Below are 17,424 nucleotides of genomic sequence, written 5' to 3' on the forward strand. Positions count from 1 at the left end.
TGTTTGCTAGGATGAAACAAAAACCTCAAGTGTCAACATTTCTTAACAAGCTAGGGAGTGGATACGACTGGGAATCTCAAAATCTCTGCTAGCTACTTATATCCCTGTGAACCATAGCTGTGATCACAGGTTTGTGAGTACAGGATACAACTAAAGTACTCAATATATTATTTTGTTACTCTGATTTCTTCTCCTCTTTCTATTAAATTAGAGATTTATTCACGTCCAAGCTGCATGCAGAAGTAACACTGGGTCTTTAACTCAGCAGCTTACCTGCTAGTGGTGAATGGATATAAAGCCTTAGACACCTACACACTACCTTGACTTAGAGACCACTCCCAACTCTGCATAGTATTTATCGTGCTCATCCCCAAGAAAGTCTCATGTCTCTGCTTGTTAGTGCCAAAATTCAGGTTGGCAGAAGGACCGAGATGAGCTGTGGTTTTTGAGGGCAGGAAGCAGTGAGGGGGTACAGAAGCAGCAGTAGCATTACAGTAGTGAATGATTTACAATCTAAGAGCTAACTTTAAGGATAATAAAGGAAATTTCTCAAAAACAGGCAAACAACAAAACCAGCAGAAATACCTTTGTATGCCTCAAAGGCACAGGGTCAGGAGCAGAAAAAAAAAAAAAAAAAAAAAAGGAAGAGGTTTCCTGTGTCCCAAAGATTTGATTTTGCAACACTTACTGTCTAACACTCTTCCAATTACATATAGAAAATGGCACATCTAATATCCGTACAGAAAGCAAGTAAAGGAAAACAGTTTCCAGAAAACCAAACCCAGGTCAAACAGTGAAGTAGTTCTTCATTAGGAACTGGCAATCAGACATTTATATGTTACAGGTTTCCTAGAAATAATTACTTTAAAAATCAAGGCCTGAGCACAAGCAGGGGAAAAATCCCTCTTGACCTCCAATGTTTAAATGTCTCATCTGATCCACTGATGTGATAACAGAAATCCTGTGAGAGCTGCTCTCTCTTCACAGCATCACGGCAAAGCAGATCACATCAAGAAACCCACCTGCAGAGAAAGGCCAGTATTTTACTTGTTCACAGCTCTTAAATTTCTTAAAATTATAATTGTAATTAACATTAACAACAGATTTTAAGCACCCATATCAGCTGGATATGTTGCAAACATGCAGGATTTTTTTTTTTTTTTTTTTTTTTTTTTTTTTTTTTTTTTTTTTTTGCTAAAAATGATATAATCGAGCAATGTGCCTGACACTTTGCCAGGAACCAGTTTTGAACATCCAGCTGTAGAAATGAATTGCCTGTCAGTACGCTGCCTGGATACTGACACTTTATTTTGGACAGATGTAGATTGAAGATGCATGGGAAAAACATGCAATGTGAACCTTGAGGCAAGTTGAACCTGATATCCAGATAGATACAAGGTGCCTTTACTCTTCTGATGTTCTGTTTTCAAGAAACTGAGGTGAGCACCTGGAGAAAGATACAGGGGGAACTGCAGTGTGCTGTGCTTTTGATGAGCTATGGTACTAGAAAGGTCTCGTTCCATAAGCATGACAGTCTGTTGCTCCAGGGGAAAGCAAAAACACATCAGAAAGCCTACACAGTCAGGTGGGTCTTTTTCTACGGAGCCATGTTGGTTTGGTGTTAGTTAGCTTGGGGGGACAAATAAAAACCACACCGCCTCCAAAAAATAAGTTAACGTGGCAATACACATGAAGAGTTTGTTTTGCAATATCTAAACTACGTCAAGCAAGTTTTCAAAATGTATAACCTAGGCAAGAAGAAATCCCAATGTGTAGGGCATGAATGGGGAACATGAAAGGGGAACGGGACAGGACTCAAATCAGACACTTGTTCCATCTCTCCTGGGGATTATAAAGGGAGATCAATACTCAGAGGGCAAAAATGATGACAGGTAGCTGACACATGACCAGCTCAACATGGAAAAAATAAATAAAACAGGCAGCCATCTGTGTTAGGAAAATAATTCCATTAAATATGGCAGAAGAAAGTAAATCTATTTGGCAAGTACTCCTCTGGTTATCATTAAAGGTTAGGTTAGGGAGTTAGTAACACTAAACAAAATAATTCTTCAGTGCATCCACAAATTACATTTTGCTCTACCTGAGTGACCATGTAACAGACACAGGGAATATGTAACAGCACAAATAGTATGTTTGATAGATTGTGATGATATTTACAAGGAAAGACTGAAACCTATTTTTTGTGTATCGATCTGTTTTGACTGAAGAACTTGTTTAATAGTCCTTGGCACTTTAGGAACATAGTGAAGAGAGCATCAGAGAGGGAGTGTCAATCACAGGGACACTTTCCAAGGTACGCTACAGAAAGCAGACTTTTTCTTTGTTGGTTTGTTTTGTTTTTTTTTTTTTTTAATGGCAAAGTTTGGTGAGAACTCTTCTCCAGAAGCAAGACTTCATCACATTTGAAACATTTGTGCCTGTGTTGTTACAATAGGCTGAGCTGTCCATTAAGTTACACCTGCCAATATTTTAAAGTTATTTCTGAAACTGTAATTCTGAAGGGAAGAAGGAAGAGGAATTCATAAAAATGTTTTTTGTTCTCTAAAAGCCAAATTCAGTATCTCTCATTATATTACAGACTCACCCTTTACATAGGAGTTACACATGCTCTTGATGGGCAAAAAACCATTCTTATTTCTATCAAATCAGATTTATATTTTGATGGATAGTTTCTCTACTAATCAACGACATTTGAATCTCTGAATTTTACTCTTACCTATTTCTTATTAATAGTATTGTTAATAGGATATATTTACTGAAATAATATGACTGCTGGATTGACTCTAAAATGGTAATGGTCCAGCAACAAAAATGAAGTCAGAAGAAGATAAACTGCCATGCAACAACAGACCCCATTTAATAATCTATCTCTGATCACAGAAGACTACATATTTCAGAGGAAGAAGTGAGAAGTCCTACATGTGAAAATGAGGAGGACCTGCTTCCAGTATTGCTAGTAGTTTTATAACCAAAATAGGAGTGATTCTGTCTTTAAAAAACAAACAAACCAACCACAGTCTTCAGTACCACTGTGGACTTCTTCTAAAGGAATGGTCAAATTCAAGAAGATTTGAGGCAATGAGTTCCCAACAAATTGCATGCCCTTAAGTGTCTAAATTTAGTTCTCAAATCTAGCTGACTTACAGGCTCAATGACAAAACTGTCTATTCTTGCCTGTTGAGAAGGCATCTATCCTTTTGTTTCTTACTGTTTGATAAGATAAAAATAACATGTCCATTTATGCAACAGTGACGAAGTCAGTCTTCAAAGATTTTTTCTTTTCTTTTTTAGAAGTGAAAGTTAGAATTATGTGAGAGACTTGTTCCAGGTCTTGTCTTCCTCCAGTCCCTCTATTCTTTATGCACCTTCATTCTCTCTCTTGCATCACAGTGTTCAATTGCCTTTCCAGCAGCAGTTCTCCCTTGGGTGAGTGTACCATTAGCCTGGATGCAATACCTCAGCAGAAAGCTAGTTTGCCCACCCAGGAAAACCACACTATTATATTGTGAAGGATAGTATTAAGCAATGGGAGCATTTTAAGAATGTGTATTCCCTTGTCCTGCCTCCCTGAAGGGTTCAGAGACAGAACCATTCCTGAGGTTCTCACCAGCCAGTTGGCTGACCTCCAAAATTGATCAAAGAATTGCTCATACAACAAATCAGAGAAGTCCCCCGTGTTAGCCAAGGCATTCCTACGTTGACTTTATCTACTATTGTCTCCATTCACTCCCAAAAGAAACAGTGCAGCTCCAGATTGCTCTTCCTAACATCCCTACACTTCAGGCTGCTACAGGCCCCCTGCCTCCCCACTGGTTCCAGTTCTTCCTTCTGATCCAGCACCACTGACTTCTGAGGGCAGAATTTGATAAGGTTGAGAGAGTTGCAATTACTCAAGAGTAGCATGAGCAAGCATACACAGGTGGGTGCCAACCCCTTCAAGAATCTTTGCCATTCAGCTCTATACTATCTTTCCATGCCATTTGCCATGAAGAAACCACTTAATGATATTTCTTCTTTGCATTTAATATGGCAGTAGCGAGAAGATAAAGAAGAAATAAAGCTGTTGCTTCCTTCTTTTTTATTTCTTTCCCTAACACTGGCTACAGCACTGCGTTAGACATGTGGAGGGAATTAGCATAGGACAGAAAATTAGGGGGTCAGTGTTCAAGCTCTACAGTAAGGAAGATTTTCCACTCAAGTTACACGTCAAAAGGAAAGAAAAAAATAAAATAAAAAACAAACAACCCACACACATACACCACACAAACCCAAACCTTAAATTGTCATGGATTTCATCCTTTTATACAAAAAAAATAGTGAGTTTAGTTGAAGAAAAGTTTTCATCTGCCCCAACAAATCTGGCTGATGCTTTCAAATAAAAATAATGGCTGGAGTGATGCAGTTGCAAATTGTTCAGAATGTTGGACTACAACCAAACTTTTCAGATTCCTAAACAGTGCCTCTCAGATAGCCCTGCAGAAAATCTTCAGGAAAACAATTCAGAAATGCTCTGGAAGATACTCTATCAGTTCAAAATTCATGCCCAGTTTTTTATTTCACCTATTCTGCTTCAGCAAGCTTTACTATTTTTCACCACAGCGGAACTTATCATCTTTCTAGCAGAAGTGGAGGACTACAGATCAGTAACTCTCAGATATAATCACAGCGTTTCAATATGTTATCTCAAACTTCCCACCCCAGTCTGTCCCTGGTCCCTTCCTTCCCCCCTCATCCACTCCCCCCAAAAAAGCCCCCACAAGTCCAGTCAGTCCTGCACTCCCTCAAGCATTTTTACATGCAGTAAATTCATTTTCACTCATATGGCAGTCTCTGCAAGACCTGGCCCCTGTCCAGCCTTGTGAAGATCCTAATGTCCATCTTTTGCTTTCCTTCACCCTTCAGAGACACTGAGCATGGTGATCTTCCAATTTCATATAGACTGATCAAGCTCAGTATTTTATACAATCAAGTTTACAAAAAGGCTGTAATTCTTTGACTTCCCTGGCTTGCTACACAGAAAAACTGTGGGCATCATTTATCATCCAAAACCATCTCTGCAGCCATATAATGCTCCATTCACTAGAAAGAATAATCACCTTATACGTGAAGTGAAACTGCTATATAGGCTATTGTCAGGCTACAGAATTACAGAAAATTTATTTGAGACCACTAGGATATTCAAACATCATGCAAACCACATTAATTTCTAAACTTTAACTCTGAAAGTATATTTTCATGCACTGCCTAGAGTTGAGGTTTTTCTGACAGCCAGTCTAGCAGGGGAGGAGACTAATCTCTCCTTGCTGTGGGGACCAGTGAACAGTGTCCCATAGATTGGCTATAGCAGATTGAAAGGAACAGACAGCCATCTCAAATATCACTAAATAGCCCAGGGAACAAAGCCCCAGCACAGGCCATGTCGTTTGAGATCATACTTCTATGAAGCCTGAGTTCCTTTAGATGGCCACTTTCAGTCTGATCAATAACAGCCGGGTAAACCTTGCTTCAGACAGGAAGAAACCAGGTGCATGGTTACAAGAGAAATAATCTGAAATTCATATCACGTTTATAAGTGTGTTTTTTAGTTTTTTAGTACTTTGACTTTCCTAGTTAGGAACCTGAAAACACCTGCCATGTGCTAGCTCAGAGAATTCAGCCTATTCAGCAACAGCTTCCAAATGCCATCACTAAAGAAACAGTTTTTCTGGTTTCATCTTCAAAAGTTTACTGTCCTTGCTCCATTTGTAACAAAACGTGGGAGGAGGCATTCACAGTTTTTCCAAAAGGCCACTGAATTTGAAGGTCAAAGCATTTCCTTAACCATCGCACCTCCTTGGCAGCAAGTCTTGAGCTTTACACTGTTAACTAGCTCCTGCCTCTCAAGATAAGGGCTCAAAACATGTACTGTGTTATGTGAATTATACATGGAAAATTCTACTGTTTGGGTTTTTTTTCTAATCAGATTTGTTATTCTATGGGTTTTGTATAGAGATCAACATACACAACAGATTTACAGTGCAGTTGAAAGACTGTTTAAATCAAGCAGCTCACTCCCACCATTACACATTTATCCTTGTCGTCACTGTCAGGGGTTCATTGATTAAAGTGTACAACTGTCATAATGTGTAGATATCATTTTAACTTTTAACTTAAAATCATCAAATCAAATACACAACTTGTTGTGTGATGGCAATTTACTTTGCTTAAGATGTTTGTCCTTGGCTGTAGTGAGACAGGAGGCTCCTGTTACCTTTGTTTGCTAAAGACACATGTAATCCTGGCCGTGCAATTTACTGGATGAGGTTTTCAGTCTTCCTTTTATAGCAATTATTCTTCTGTTTCAGGTCATTGATGATGACAAGCAGATATTTTGTAAAACATAGGATTCTCTAACAAAGAGCTGTCTGGTACAAAAAGTGGAATAAAAGCATGAGGTATGAAAATCGAAACTCAAATTAAATATATTCTGCTTCCAAAACTCCACCTAAACTTTAATTTGGCAAGTGTTCTTGGAGATGCATGGTCCGAATGTTGTCCAGCTTGAAGTCAGCTTAGGTCAGCTCCTGACAGATCGCAGTCCAGGGTTCTATTTGTATAGCTTTCTTCATCCATAATAAACAGAAATGTGTACAACTTTGCTCAGAACTTGAATCATGATCTAAAAAACTTCTATAATGTAGTGGTTTACTGTTAGCTATTGTAAAGCTATGACACATCCACCAGAAGTGAGGAGTATAAGTTGGCAGATCATCAGTAAGAACATGTGAAGATATTTGTCTAATATGGTGCAAGTTTAATCTTCAGAACTTCAGGAGATTTTGCTTAACTTCACACCAAGCAGAAATGACTCTACACACAGACTTGAAAAACATTACTAAACAGTTTGTGCTGTTGTGAAAATTAGTTCAGATAACTTTATTTTGCAGTGCAAATTCATCTCACATTGCTGATTTTGGCAAGATTTTACAAGGGTAAATCTATCTCTGTCATCTTCATTCAGTATGCTGAATCACTAGTGTCCACACAAGTAATTTCATTTTTAAGTTCGTTAGAGATTACCATTTAAAAGCCCCTAAGGTTTAATGCATAACCATATGAGAACCTTTTGCCTGGAGGAAGAGTGAGGTTTCACTCCACTTTCTCCATATTAGGAGTTGATTTGCCACCTAAGCAATGTTTTTCAGCCTCCCAGATCTACCTGTCCCAAGAGGAATGGGGCTTGAGACACACAGATTTTGGCACCACAGGCAAAGAAGCTCAAAACCTGGCAGCTCCATAGTTGCCAGACTGTTTCAGAATTACTAAATTTGATTTATGCACAGATTTCAAAGCCAAAAGAAACAAAGCAATCATCTTTACTCTTCCTTGATGCAGGATCAAGGCCACAGACTTTTACCTAGCTGTTATTGTGTCAAGTCGAATACTTCTTATTGAACCGAAAATGCTTAGGAAAAAAAAATGCAATTTTGAGCCCCAGAGCTGATGTTTATATTCTGTTGGGACTCAAATCAGGGTTTTCTTTTACTTTTTCATTTATATACTAGTAGAACTATCTGGAATAACATCTCTCTGCTAAGCTTTGTACGAATACATAGCAAGCACAGCACGGTGACAAGGAACTGATTGTTTAATGCACAAGGAAGGGCAGGGATAGGGGAAAAATGGAGATAAACATGTTTACAGATAGAAAGACTAAAACACAAAGAGACTGATAACCACATTCCAGTGTCTTCCACCCCAACCATAAGAACTGTGTAAACGTGTGCTAACCCCTTAAAAATCTGGCTCCAAACAACTTGTCTCAGAGCACTCAGGAAATCAGTGACAGAGCACAGGACGTGCAAGTGCCATGGGAAGTAAACTGCCACCAACGCTTTGAAAGTAACTGCATAAATATCACAAGAGCCCTTCTCTACCACAAAGTGTTCACACCCTGAAAACGCAATTAACTTGAGAGCAAGGCAGGTATTCATAACACCTCCCAACAGGTTTTGCATTGCTAGGTTTGGCCTTTCTTTCCAGCTATCGGCAGAAATCACATACCAAAATCAGATACAAGACAACTGTAGTTACGCATTACAGGTAGAAAAAATTACTGATGTCATATAGAGAGAAATGCCTCCCCACACACACTGTTCTCTCTCTCCCATGTTTTCTTTTATCTGGTAAAAGAACTGACCAGTAGCCAAACTTAGAAGTCTGAGATTATCCATTACCTTTTTTAAAATAAATAAATAAATAAATAAATAAATAAATAAATAAATAAATAAATGAATAAAACAAATAAATAAATAAATAAATCACAGTGATGTTGGATGAAACTTCCATTAAGTTCAACCTTCAAACAAATTGTCCTTCTGTTTCTGCTACCATATACTACATGAGATGAGAAAACCTCTAGGGAAATTCTTACTTTTCTGGGGAGCACGTCACTAGTACATATAGTACCTCCTGCATCTGTGTTTTGTCACTGGAGTACAATCATTACCAGTAAAAATACACCAGGGAATTCCAAAATGGAAAGGTCTGTCTCATATATTTTCCAGATTAGTATCACTTTTCTGCTCAGTAGCTGTATCAGTAGCCACCCAGTAGTGCAAGCCAGGTAAGTAACTGTGTGTGAAATCCAGCTGGCAGAGCGTAAGTACCTTTTCTCTGGCAGGCAAAAAGCTATCACTGAGAGCTATTAAATGTACCTCTTTCTCTCCAGTGACGAGATAAAGAAATTAAGTTATTGATATTAGGATGATGCATGCATTAAGCACTTACAAGAAGATTCACACACACACTTCAGAGAGCAGATGCTTCCGAGTTCTCAAAAAAAAAAAAGAAGATATCTAAGTGGGAAAGCCATGCTACCTGCCCTCACTCTCCTCAAAACAATATGAAGTTTAGCTTCAACACTTTTAAGCTTGGTTCAATTAGTGTAACCTGTGTTGTGTACCATCTAGTTGTAGAAGGCATACAACTTTGCTCCTTGTCAGATTGCAGTGGACTGTTTGCACTGTATATGGAAAGTGAGGGGACATGTTTGAGTTTAGCTCTCCTCGTCCCTTAAGATAGATACTATGAACACTTCAATCAGAAGCTGCCTCTGCTGAGAACTGTTAGATGTTTCCTTGGAAAGCTAATGAGATTTTACAAATGTATTTTCAATATTATTCATTTAACTTGATGGTTGGCACAACTTATTGGAAACAAGTTAACAGTCTCAGTCCAGAGGCAAAGAATCAGCGTCCACGTTAAAGAACAGACTACCTTCTGAATGGGAAGAAGAAAGAAAAAGAATCACTGAGCAGAAGAACAAACTGGCTTTACTGATATTTAGAGTATTATAATTTCACATGGAGCAACAGGTAACAATTTGTGCTTTGGGAATTAGGGCAGGACTATGAATAATTTGAAAATTCTTGTCTCCCTGCTACACTATGGTCCTCCCACCTTTACAGTGGTCCTGTTAAATTAAGGCTAGTGGACCAGTGGGAGTGAACTCATAAAAAGATTATCATCACATCATAGGCCTTTCTTCAGAGCTCAGAGTTGATATTATATGAGGTCATGTATGAACAAAAACAAACCACCTAAAAGCCTTTCCAGCTGCCCCTCCTCTCCCCTCAGCTGTTTCAGACAAAGTAATTTCCTTTTAATTATGCAGCTTAGTACATGTAGAAATACAGCTTATTCTCCATGTAAATACATATCCAAACTTTGGTCCCAATGAGATCGTATGACCAAGATTAGGCTGTAGGATCTGCCACTGATGGGTCAAAAGCTTCAAGTCTGCTGGTGAAACTTGTGGTTTTTTGCAGCTGTAGGCTCAGGTGGGAGCTTGAACAACTCTTCGTCAAGTTGTTGCACAAATGTTTTGTGAACAGAGTATTACAGCTAGTGGCAAAGAAGGTGTTTGCTTTGGCATGATTGCAAGGTGACTGGCACAATGGACAAGCAATGCTGTTGGCAGTTTGTATTAGTAAGTAAAGATGAAACCTGGATTAATACCATTACATCTAACTAGAGGTCAGTTCACATTAAAGTATGAGCTAATACATTTTAGAATCAATTTAAATACTTGTGAACTCCTATTTAATGCAGGGGATGATTAATGTCTCCATAAAGAGATGGAGATTAAAGAATTAATTCAGACCAAGCTTGGGATAGAACTACGGTCAAATCTCAAATCTCCCAAGTTTTTAAAATATTGGGCAAGAGACAAGATCACCTAGCATTGTGCTTAAGGCTAAGCCTCTTCTTGGGGATGCCATCTGACTGGGGGGCTGGCTGGCTGGCTGCTCCAGAAAGCAGCAGTGCTACGTCTGCTTTGCATCAACACTGGTGCTTATCTGGTCCCAGAGGGAGCTGGCCCAGGCACCGATGAGTCAGTGTTCACCTGTGCTGGCCTGTGGGAAGTAATGGCAAGGTAGAAGAAAAGGGACTGCCCCATTCAGCAGCAGGTTGCCATTACAGCAGCTTAAATGTAGCACAAGGACTTACCCAAAGTAAAATGGCAGCTCCCTATCTCACAGGCATGTTGTAAAGAGGAACACAAATATTATTAATTATTCAAAAAGATCCTTTCCTCATTGAGAAAGCTGAAGAAAATGGCAAAAAGATTCAACTGTTTACATTTTCAATTCAAATAATTGTCATCCAGAGTCGTCTTTAAATACATATCCCAAGCAGAAGACTTAGAAGAATCTCTTCTCAGCTGCCAGCATACTCACTGGGTTTTCTGAGCTTTTCAACTTGCAGATTCACCCACACAGCAATGGGGAAGCAGCATTCAGGGGCACATAAAACTGCTTTCAACCAAATAATCAGCCAGCTTCTTCCTGAGCCTGCTGGCTTATGAGGTGAAGTCAGCTACAAAAGGAAAGGACTTCTACTGTTACACAAATTAAGCCATATATCCCTTGATGATGTATTCCTTGAAAAGAACGTCTGGATACATCCAAACCTAGAAGCTTTTCCTCTCCACCATGAAGATACCAAACCAGAGCCCAAAATGTCACTTGTTGCAAACTATAAAACTTCCAGGTTTTTAAAGTTTCCAATGATTCAAAGTCCTGATGCAACTTCGTCACCCCTCCTTGGTAGGGAAGTGCTCCAGTGCCTCAGCTTGTTGCAGAGTACAAAAGGCACTTTGAGTGAATTCTGATGGGTGGGAAGAGAAGGTCATTGGAAAGCAATATGGCAGTGTTTGTTCACAAACCAAAATTACTGAGGTTACTAATGCTAGGGCAGACTATGAGAAGCTATTGGAAAACTTATTGAATTGAACAGCATAACATTGTTTGCTGTAGCTAAGAACATGAAGAGGTGATTTCAGAGGAGCAATTTAAAATTCCTTATACAGGTTGATTTCTAAGCTAGCTGTAGTTTCTCAGAAAAATATGTTTGCTCAATGTGCAGAAATGCAAATGAGATTAGTCTGTACAGGGAAGCAGATGAAAATATCGTAAAATATTACAGAGCAAATACATTTTTTTTCATGAGTATGTGACCTCACCTTTTCTCTAGAGTTCAGTTTTGGAAAAAAAGAAACAAACAAACAAAATCTACCCTTTAAAATACAAAGCTGAAGGAGGTGAACTGGAAACAACTCAAGAAAGAGGATAAGGGAGGGGAGGACTTCCATAGAAGCAGTTAAAAAGACAGAAGGTCAAATTAGACTAATCTTTTTGTGGTAGCAGCAGACTATGGGAATGTCAGAAAAGAAATGCTGTTGAAATATCTCCTTTCTCCTCTCCAGTCACGTTACATTTCCCATTGTGAGACCTGGGAGGTAACTTAGGATCCTATATAGTATTTTGTAGCAGAAGGGATGGAAGAGCCAGTAGTTCCAGACAGAGCTATGCTTATTGTTTCGCAATTTTTTTTTTTTGCAAGTACAAACCATAGTTTGTGGTGCAGAAATTTGCCACACTGCAGTTGCTACTACTGCAGAGTTCAGCTTTTCAGACAGGACATCCTTCAGAGACCATCAAATTATGTTGACTAAGTGGCTGTTCTGTCCAAAAATCCTTTTTTTTCTTTTCTTTTTTTTTTTACAGGAACATAATTTCTATTTCTGCAGATATCTATAGATAGATAGATAGATAGATAGATAGATAGAAAGAAAGATAAATAGAGGTGTTTCGTCCACCTGCTCTGTATTCATATTTCAAGGATAGACTTACCTGCAGGAATTCATGCCCAAGTTTACAGTAGCATAAACATGTAGTTTCTCAAGGTGTTTATCTTTTGTGGAAAATAGAAAATGAAAGCGTCCAGCTTCAGTAATGGTGAATTTCTAATTTTTTTCTTCACTTGCATACCCTTAGTAGAAATCTCTCAGAGACAGTCCACCAAACACAAATATTGCTGGGCCACAGGCCAAAAGTTATTATTATAGAGTTAAAAAGAAGTTAAATAACAAAGAAGACAACAATTGAACCCAATTAGCCATTCTCATAATAAGGGAAGAAAGGGGTGCAAGAAAGCTAGCAAAACATTTTGAAACAAACGTTTAAATGCTCAATGAGCTTTATATTGCAACATATAATTAGCCTGTTGCACACATTCTCACAGGTTATTGTACTATATAGTTTAGTTAATACAACTGTAGATATTTACCCAAGGTAAATACTATTTTATGACTTTTAGCATGACAATAACCAGCTCGTACTTGGGTTGTAAATCCTGTTGCATATCTCCCACCCAACACAGACAGGGTGCAACTGGTTTCAGTGTGTAAGTTCTGCGTTGGAATATTTCACGTTAACCGCTGTCAAATACATGGTTTTGGGCTAGGGAAAGTGTTGCCAGTGTGGCAATTTGCACCTCCCCAAGTTCGACTCAGTGCAATCCTCTCCCTCTTCCCCTCCCTTTCTCACTTGCTCAGGAGGGTGCCTATTGCAATTTTCTAGTAAAGCCAGTCAAAAATTATTCCCAAGGTTTTGAACCTGTCTCCTTAAAAAAAGAAATCTATAACTACGAAGAGGTGTTATTAGCTGAGTGGTAATAACAGGTGGCAGGAGAATAAGAGCTGTTTCTTTCTTGTCTTTCATTTAAATGTTTATATTTCTAAGCAGACCCGCCAGTTCTGATTCTCATTTTTTAGCCATAAAGGGAGTTGATTCAAGGTCTGTCAGCATGATAGGTCTTGCCTCCACAGAGGTCTTACCTCCATTTAGCCTGGAGATATTGTCTTTCAAGTATTCTTCTAATAGCAAATGAGCATTTTAAAGTTCAGAAGAATATGTGCTCTTTAAACACTGCTTTTCTGATTTCTAATAGCTGCCTTGTTAGCAGGGAGGTTCGTTATGCAGTGTTCAGCATCCTATTGCACATTTCTGATCCCTAATATACAAAACCAGGAACCAGTCCAACTGCTGCATGCGGGAAGACGAGTATTTCAGTTCATATAGTGCTTCAATAAAACCAAAACAACTAAACAAACAAAACCTCAACCAAACAACAACAACAATAAACCCACACATGCACACACACATACACAACTACAGCAGCTTATTTCACAAAAGACAGAGAAAGCCAACTTAATATTGGCTGATTTAAAATTTTAGGAACTTGATCATCTATGCTCTCAGGAAAAACAACCAACAGCATTTAGCAAGCTCCGTGCCTTTCTCCACACATCCCAAAGCACCTTAGGGTACAATATTGTGCAATTCAAATTGTACACGGGTTCTGGCCTTCTCCAGAGGTACCTGGCACTAGCTACAGCCAAAAGGAGAGTATCGGACTGCAGCATTAATACTAGGTAAAAAAGTACGCTGATACTTCAGCCCGTCCAAAATATTTTAAACAAAACTACAGAAGACATTTGGGGGGAAAAAAAAAAATGAAAAAAAAAAAAAGAAAGAAAGAAACAAAACAAAACAAAACAAAAAACAAGCAAGCAAACAAACAAACAAACAAACACTCACCATTCTGGAAATAAAGAGCTTTCTCCTAGATTCTCCTAGATCCAAATTATGTCATTGGTCAAGACATGAAGACATCAGCACTGTTGAAGAAGCACCTATTGCTGCTCCAGCTTCAGAAAACTCCGGCGGGCTCGAGTAGGTGCTGGGAGCGCACCTGGTGTGCCTCACTCTCAGGGGTGCTGAGCAACGCCTGCTGGAATGTGCAGTCTAACAGGTACCTGGCACCACTTGTTCAAACAGACAGGAGGGAGCGATTGAACTACATTACCCATAATTGCCTTTGGCTGGTTTATGATTACACCTGAAACCAGGAGAGGTGGTGCAGGAGTTTCGCCTTAGGGAGGAGAGATAGGCACAGTCAGGAAAGAAGGAAGCATGTGCTCCTTGTGCATCGCTGGAAGGGAGTTAGGGTTTTCTATTAATACTTTCACACGGCATGTTGCAAACATATTGAGCTTTCTGGAAGAGAGAAAAAGGATGTCCTTCTGATAAAGATCAAGGTTAGAAATAATTAGATTTACTGGCAATGAATACAGTGACCAAAATCGCGTGAACCTGTATGACCGGTTTGGGCATCTCTGCGCTTGTGAGAGAATCAGACAGCTGGGTATGAGGAAGCAAGTGAAGGAGGGGTGGCAACGGCCTGAGAAGACATCTACAGAGGAGGGAAACTTTCAAGGTCAGGTTGGACGGGGCTCTAAGCAACCGGATCTAGTTGAAGATGTCCTTGCTCATTGCAGGGCGATTGGACCAGGTGGCTTTTGAAGATCCCTTCCAACCCAAACTGTTCTGTGATTCTATGAAAGCAGAGACATTTGGGAGGGTGTGGGGGAAAGAGTTCCTTTTTGCCCTCATGAGCTTGAGGAAATAACAAGTTTTCCCAGATATTATATTGCAGGTGTTTTCCTCAATGATTTCAGCATTTTATTGAATAACATTAAAGGGACAAAGATTATAGCCACAGGGAGATAAGATAAATGGTCTTTGCACGAGGAATGTCATGGGGAGTTGGAGAAGAGATGATTTGCCTGTCCTGTTGTTATTTGCTACCTGTGTTTTTGTGGCACTTAGGACTCACAGCTGGAACTCCCCTTTGATGAAAAGAGGCTTCACAAGTTTTCTAAACCTGTCTCCAAAAAGCTGAAGTATAAATCAAACAGGACAAAAATGTGGAGAAAGGCAGAGTATAGATTGTTTGTGGAGGAGATAGTGTCAATCATGGTGTGCAATTTCTACCAAATGAGCTACTTCCCAAAATAAGTGGGTTTGTTTGACCAGGGCTAGTAGTAAAGTGGGGTTAAACTCAGCAAGTAGTTTCATCAGGAAAAAAAATGAAGTTGAAATGGTGCCAACGCCATTTCAACTAGATGGTCAGTCCACTGTAATAACATTCAGTTCCTTCAGAGAACTGCACACTTTCCCTCCCCAACTAATAATACAGAAAACAGCATTTCGCACCTGACCATACGCAATTTGGGGATGTTAATCTCTTCTAATTTGTATAATAAAGTAAGGCCTTGACTGTGACAAAGATAAGAGGTTCCCTATCTCTAAATTCTATAACCAACTAGATATATTGTTGAGAGAGCTCTGTGCTGTTATCAGAAGCCAGAGGTTAGAGTAACAGAGCAGGGTTATTCACTTTGTACTTTCTGCTCCCACTGCCTCTCTAAAGGTATAGTTTATAAATTCAAGATCTGGAAATAGAATATGTAGGGCAGATAAAGCCCTGTTAGACATGAGGAGGAAAAGGAAAACATTTCCAAAGATACTTAGAGGTTTACTCAGAGCTATTAAAAAAGCATCTATTTAATTTTTGTTATATATTTAATTTTCTGGCTTTTGTTGTTTTGTGGGGTTTTTTTGAGGTAGGTATGATCTATCATGTGTCTGTAATGCTAATGACAATGATATCCCAAACCAGTTGAAACTCACTGTTAGACTATTATAATTTAATAATAAATTAAGACCTTAGTATCTTAAACTCCAGATTTCAACTTCTTTCCTGTCATCTCAGACTACTCCTTAAAATTTCCATTTAGATAAGATACTTTTCCCTAAACTTCATTTCTTTGAATGGACCATTAGCTCATAACAGAAATGTTTGTTCCCAGTAGAAGTATTTTCAGAGCCAGATGTTTTTGACAATCCATTCTTTTGATTGAAATAATATTTTTTAAAATAGTAGTGGTATTTTATCTTAAACAGGAAAACTTAAGTTCAGGCTGATGATTTTTAACATCACTTTTCACAGGGATGAATCAAAATTAATTAAATCAAATATGCTTCTCAACTGCTTCTCAGCTAGAAAAATCACTATAGAGGATATTTGTACCATTAGATTTGTGGGATCCTGCTGACCCACATAAGGCATCTACATTATTTCAGTTTACTTCTGGGCCTCAGAAGAGGGCTTGAGTATTAAGAGAGTCTATCAGGGTTTTCTGTACAAGGGTGACCGATTATTAGTTCCCACATTTTTATCAAACTCTACCACTTCTGTCTTGTTGCGTAATGGAGTTTACCTTGAGGATATCTCAAGTAGGTGTTTGAAAGACAGCACTGCATACCCTGCTTACCTCTCCAAAAACATATCTGATCAGTCAGCTTGTTTCCACCCTCCACTGAAACTCACACTCCGTAACAACTTTTCTTTGAACATCATTTGATGAGACAGTGTGGCTTTCTGCACTTTGACTGATTTTCAAGATAAAGACTTTCAGAAAGCAGATTTAGACTGTTAGGTCTTAGGAATGCTAAGCATGACCTGGAGAGTTAATAAGCAATTTCATGCATTTAATTAACTTCACTGTTTGTGTACAGGGGAAACTCACATGCTGTACATGCAGACAAAAGCAATAGCAGATGCTTGCAGGCTCATTTGGCAATACATTTTTCACATTTTTTGTTTGCTAAGCTCAATTAATTTCTCAGATATATTTCTGTCATTGAAATCAATGGAATTTGGGGAGGAATATTTTGAGACAGAAGTGGGACCTATGAGGTCAATTTTGACACAGGAAATTTAGAAGCTGATAACACATGTACGTAAGAAGTCCTGGATGAAAGCTGGGCATGATGGGTCAGAGCATATGAATGTGGTGACTAGTGTAGCAAGAGCAGGAGAGTCAGTCTGCAGGAACTAGGGCTGCCAACTCCAGGGCACAAGCAACATCATCGATCTTATCTCATTTTGAAAGTAAGTGAATGCCAGCAAACCACATCCTTTCACTTTTGCAACCTTACTGGCAGTGGTGGCAAGATCCTGGAAATCTTGGGAATGTAAACAGTCACATTCTGGCTTGACGTAACACAATGTGTATGGGAAGTGGCAGCTGTGTCGTCACTTTTCATTTGATTATAGTATGTGCTTTCCACTTCACTGATTTTTTGCATTTCGTTTGTTTAAATAACTACATATTTTGATAGTTAAACTTAGTAATGACTGCAGAGTCAAAGAACGCACTTTGGTTCTGTC

General features: G+C 38.9%; 1 protein-coding gene across 1 annotated transcript in view; it reads right to left on the reverse strand.

Annotated features, from left to right (window-relative positions):
• Positions 1 to 14,832, reverse strand: part of MACC1 (MET transcriptional regulator MACC1) — a 37,304-nt gene extending 22,472 nt beyond the window's left edge. Inside the window, exon 1 of the mRNA XM_005510932.3 lies at positions 13,947 to 14,832. Coding sequence (XP_005510989.2) covers positions 13,947 to 13,949 — 3 coding nt within the window. The 5' untranslated portion in view covers positions 13,950 to 14,832. The remainder of the gene's footprint in view (positions 1 to 13,946) is intronic.
• Between the last annotated feature and the right edge of the window lie 2,592 nt (positions 14,833 to 17,424).

Source organism: Columba livia, chromosome 2, assembly GCF_036013475.1.
Source record: "Columba livia isolate bColLiv1 breed racing homer chromosome 2, bColLiv1.pat.W.v2, whole genome shotgun sequence".
Taxonomy (NCBI): domain Eukaryota; kingdom Metazoa; phylum Chordata; class Aves; order Columbiformes; family Columbidae; genus Columba; species Columba livia.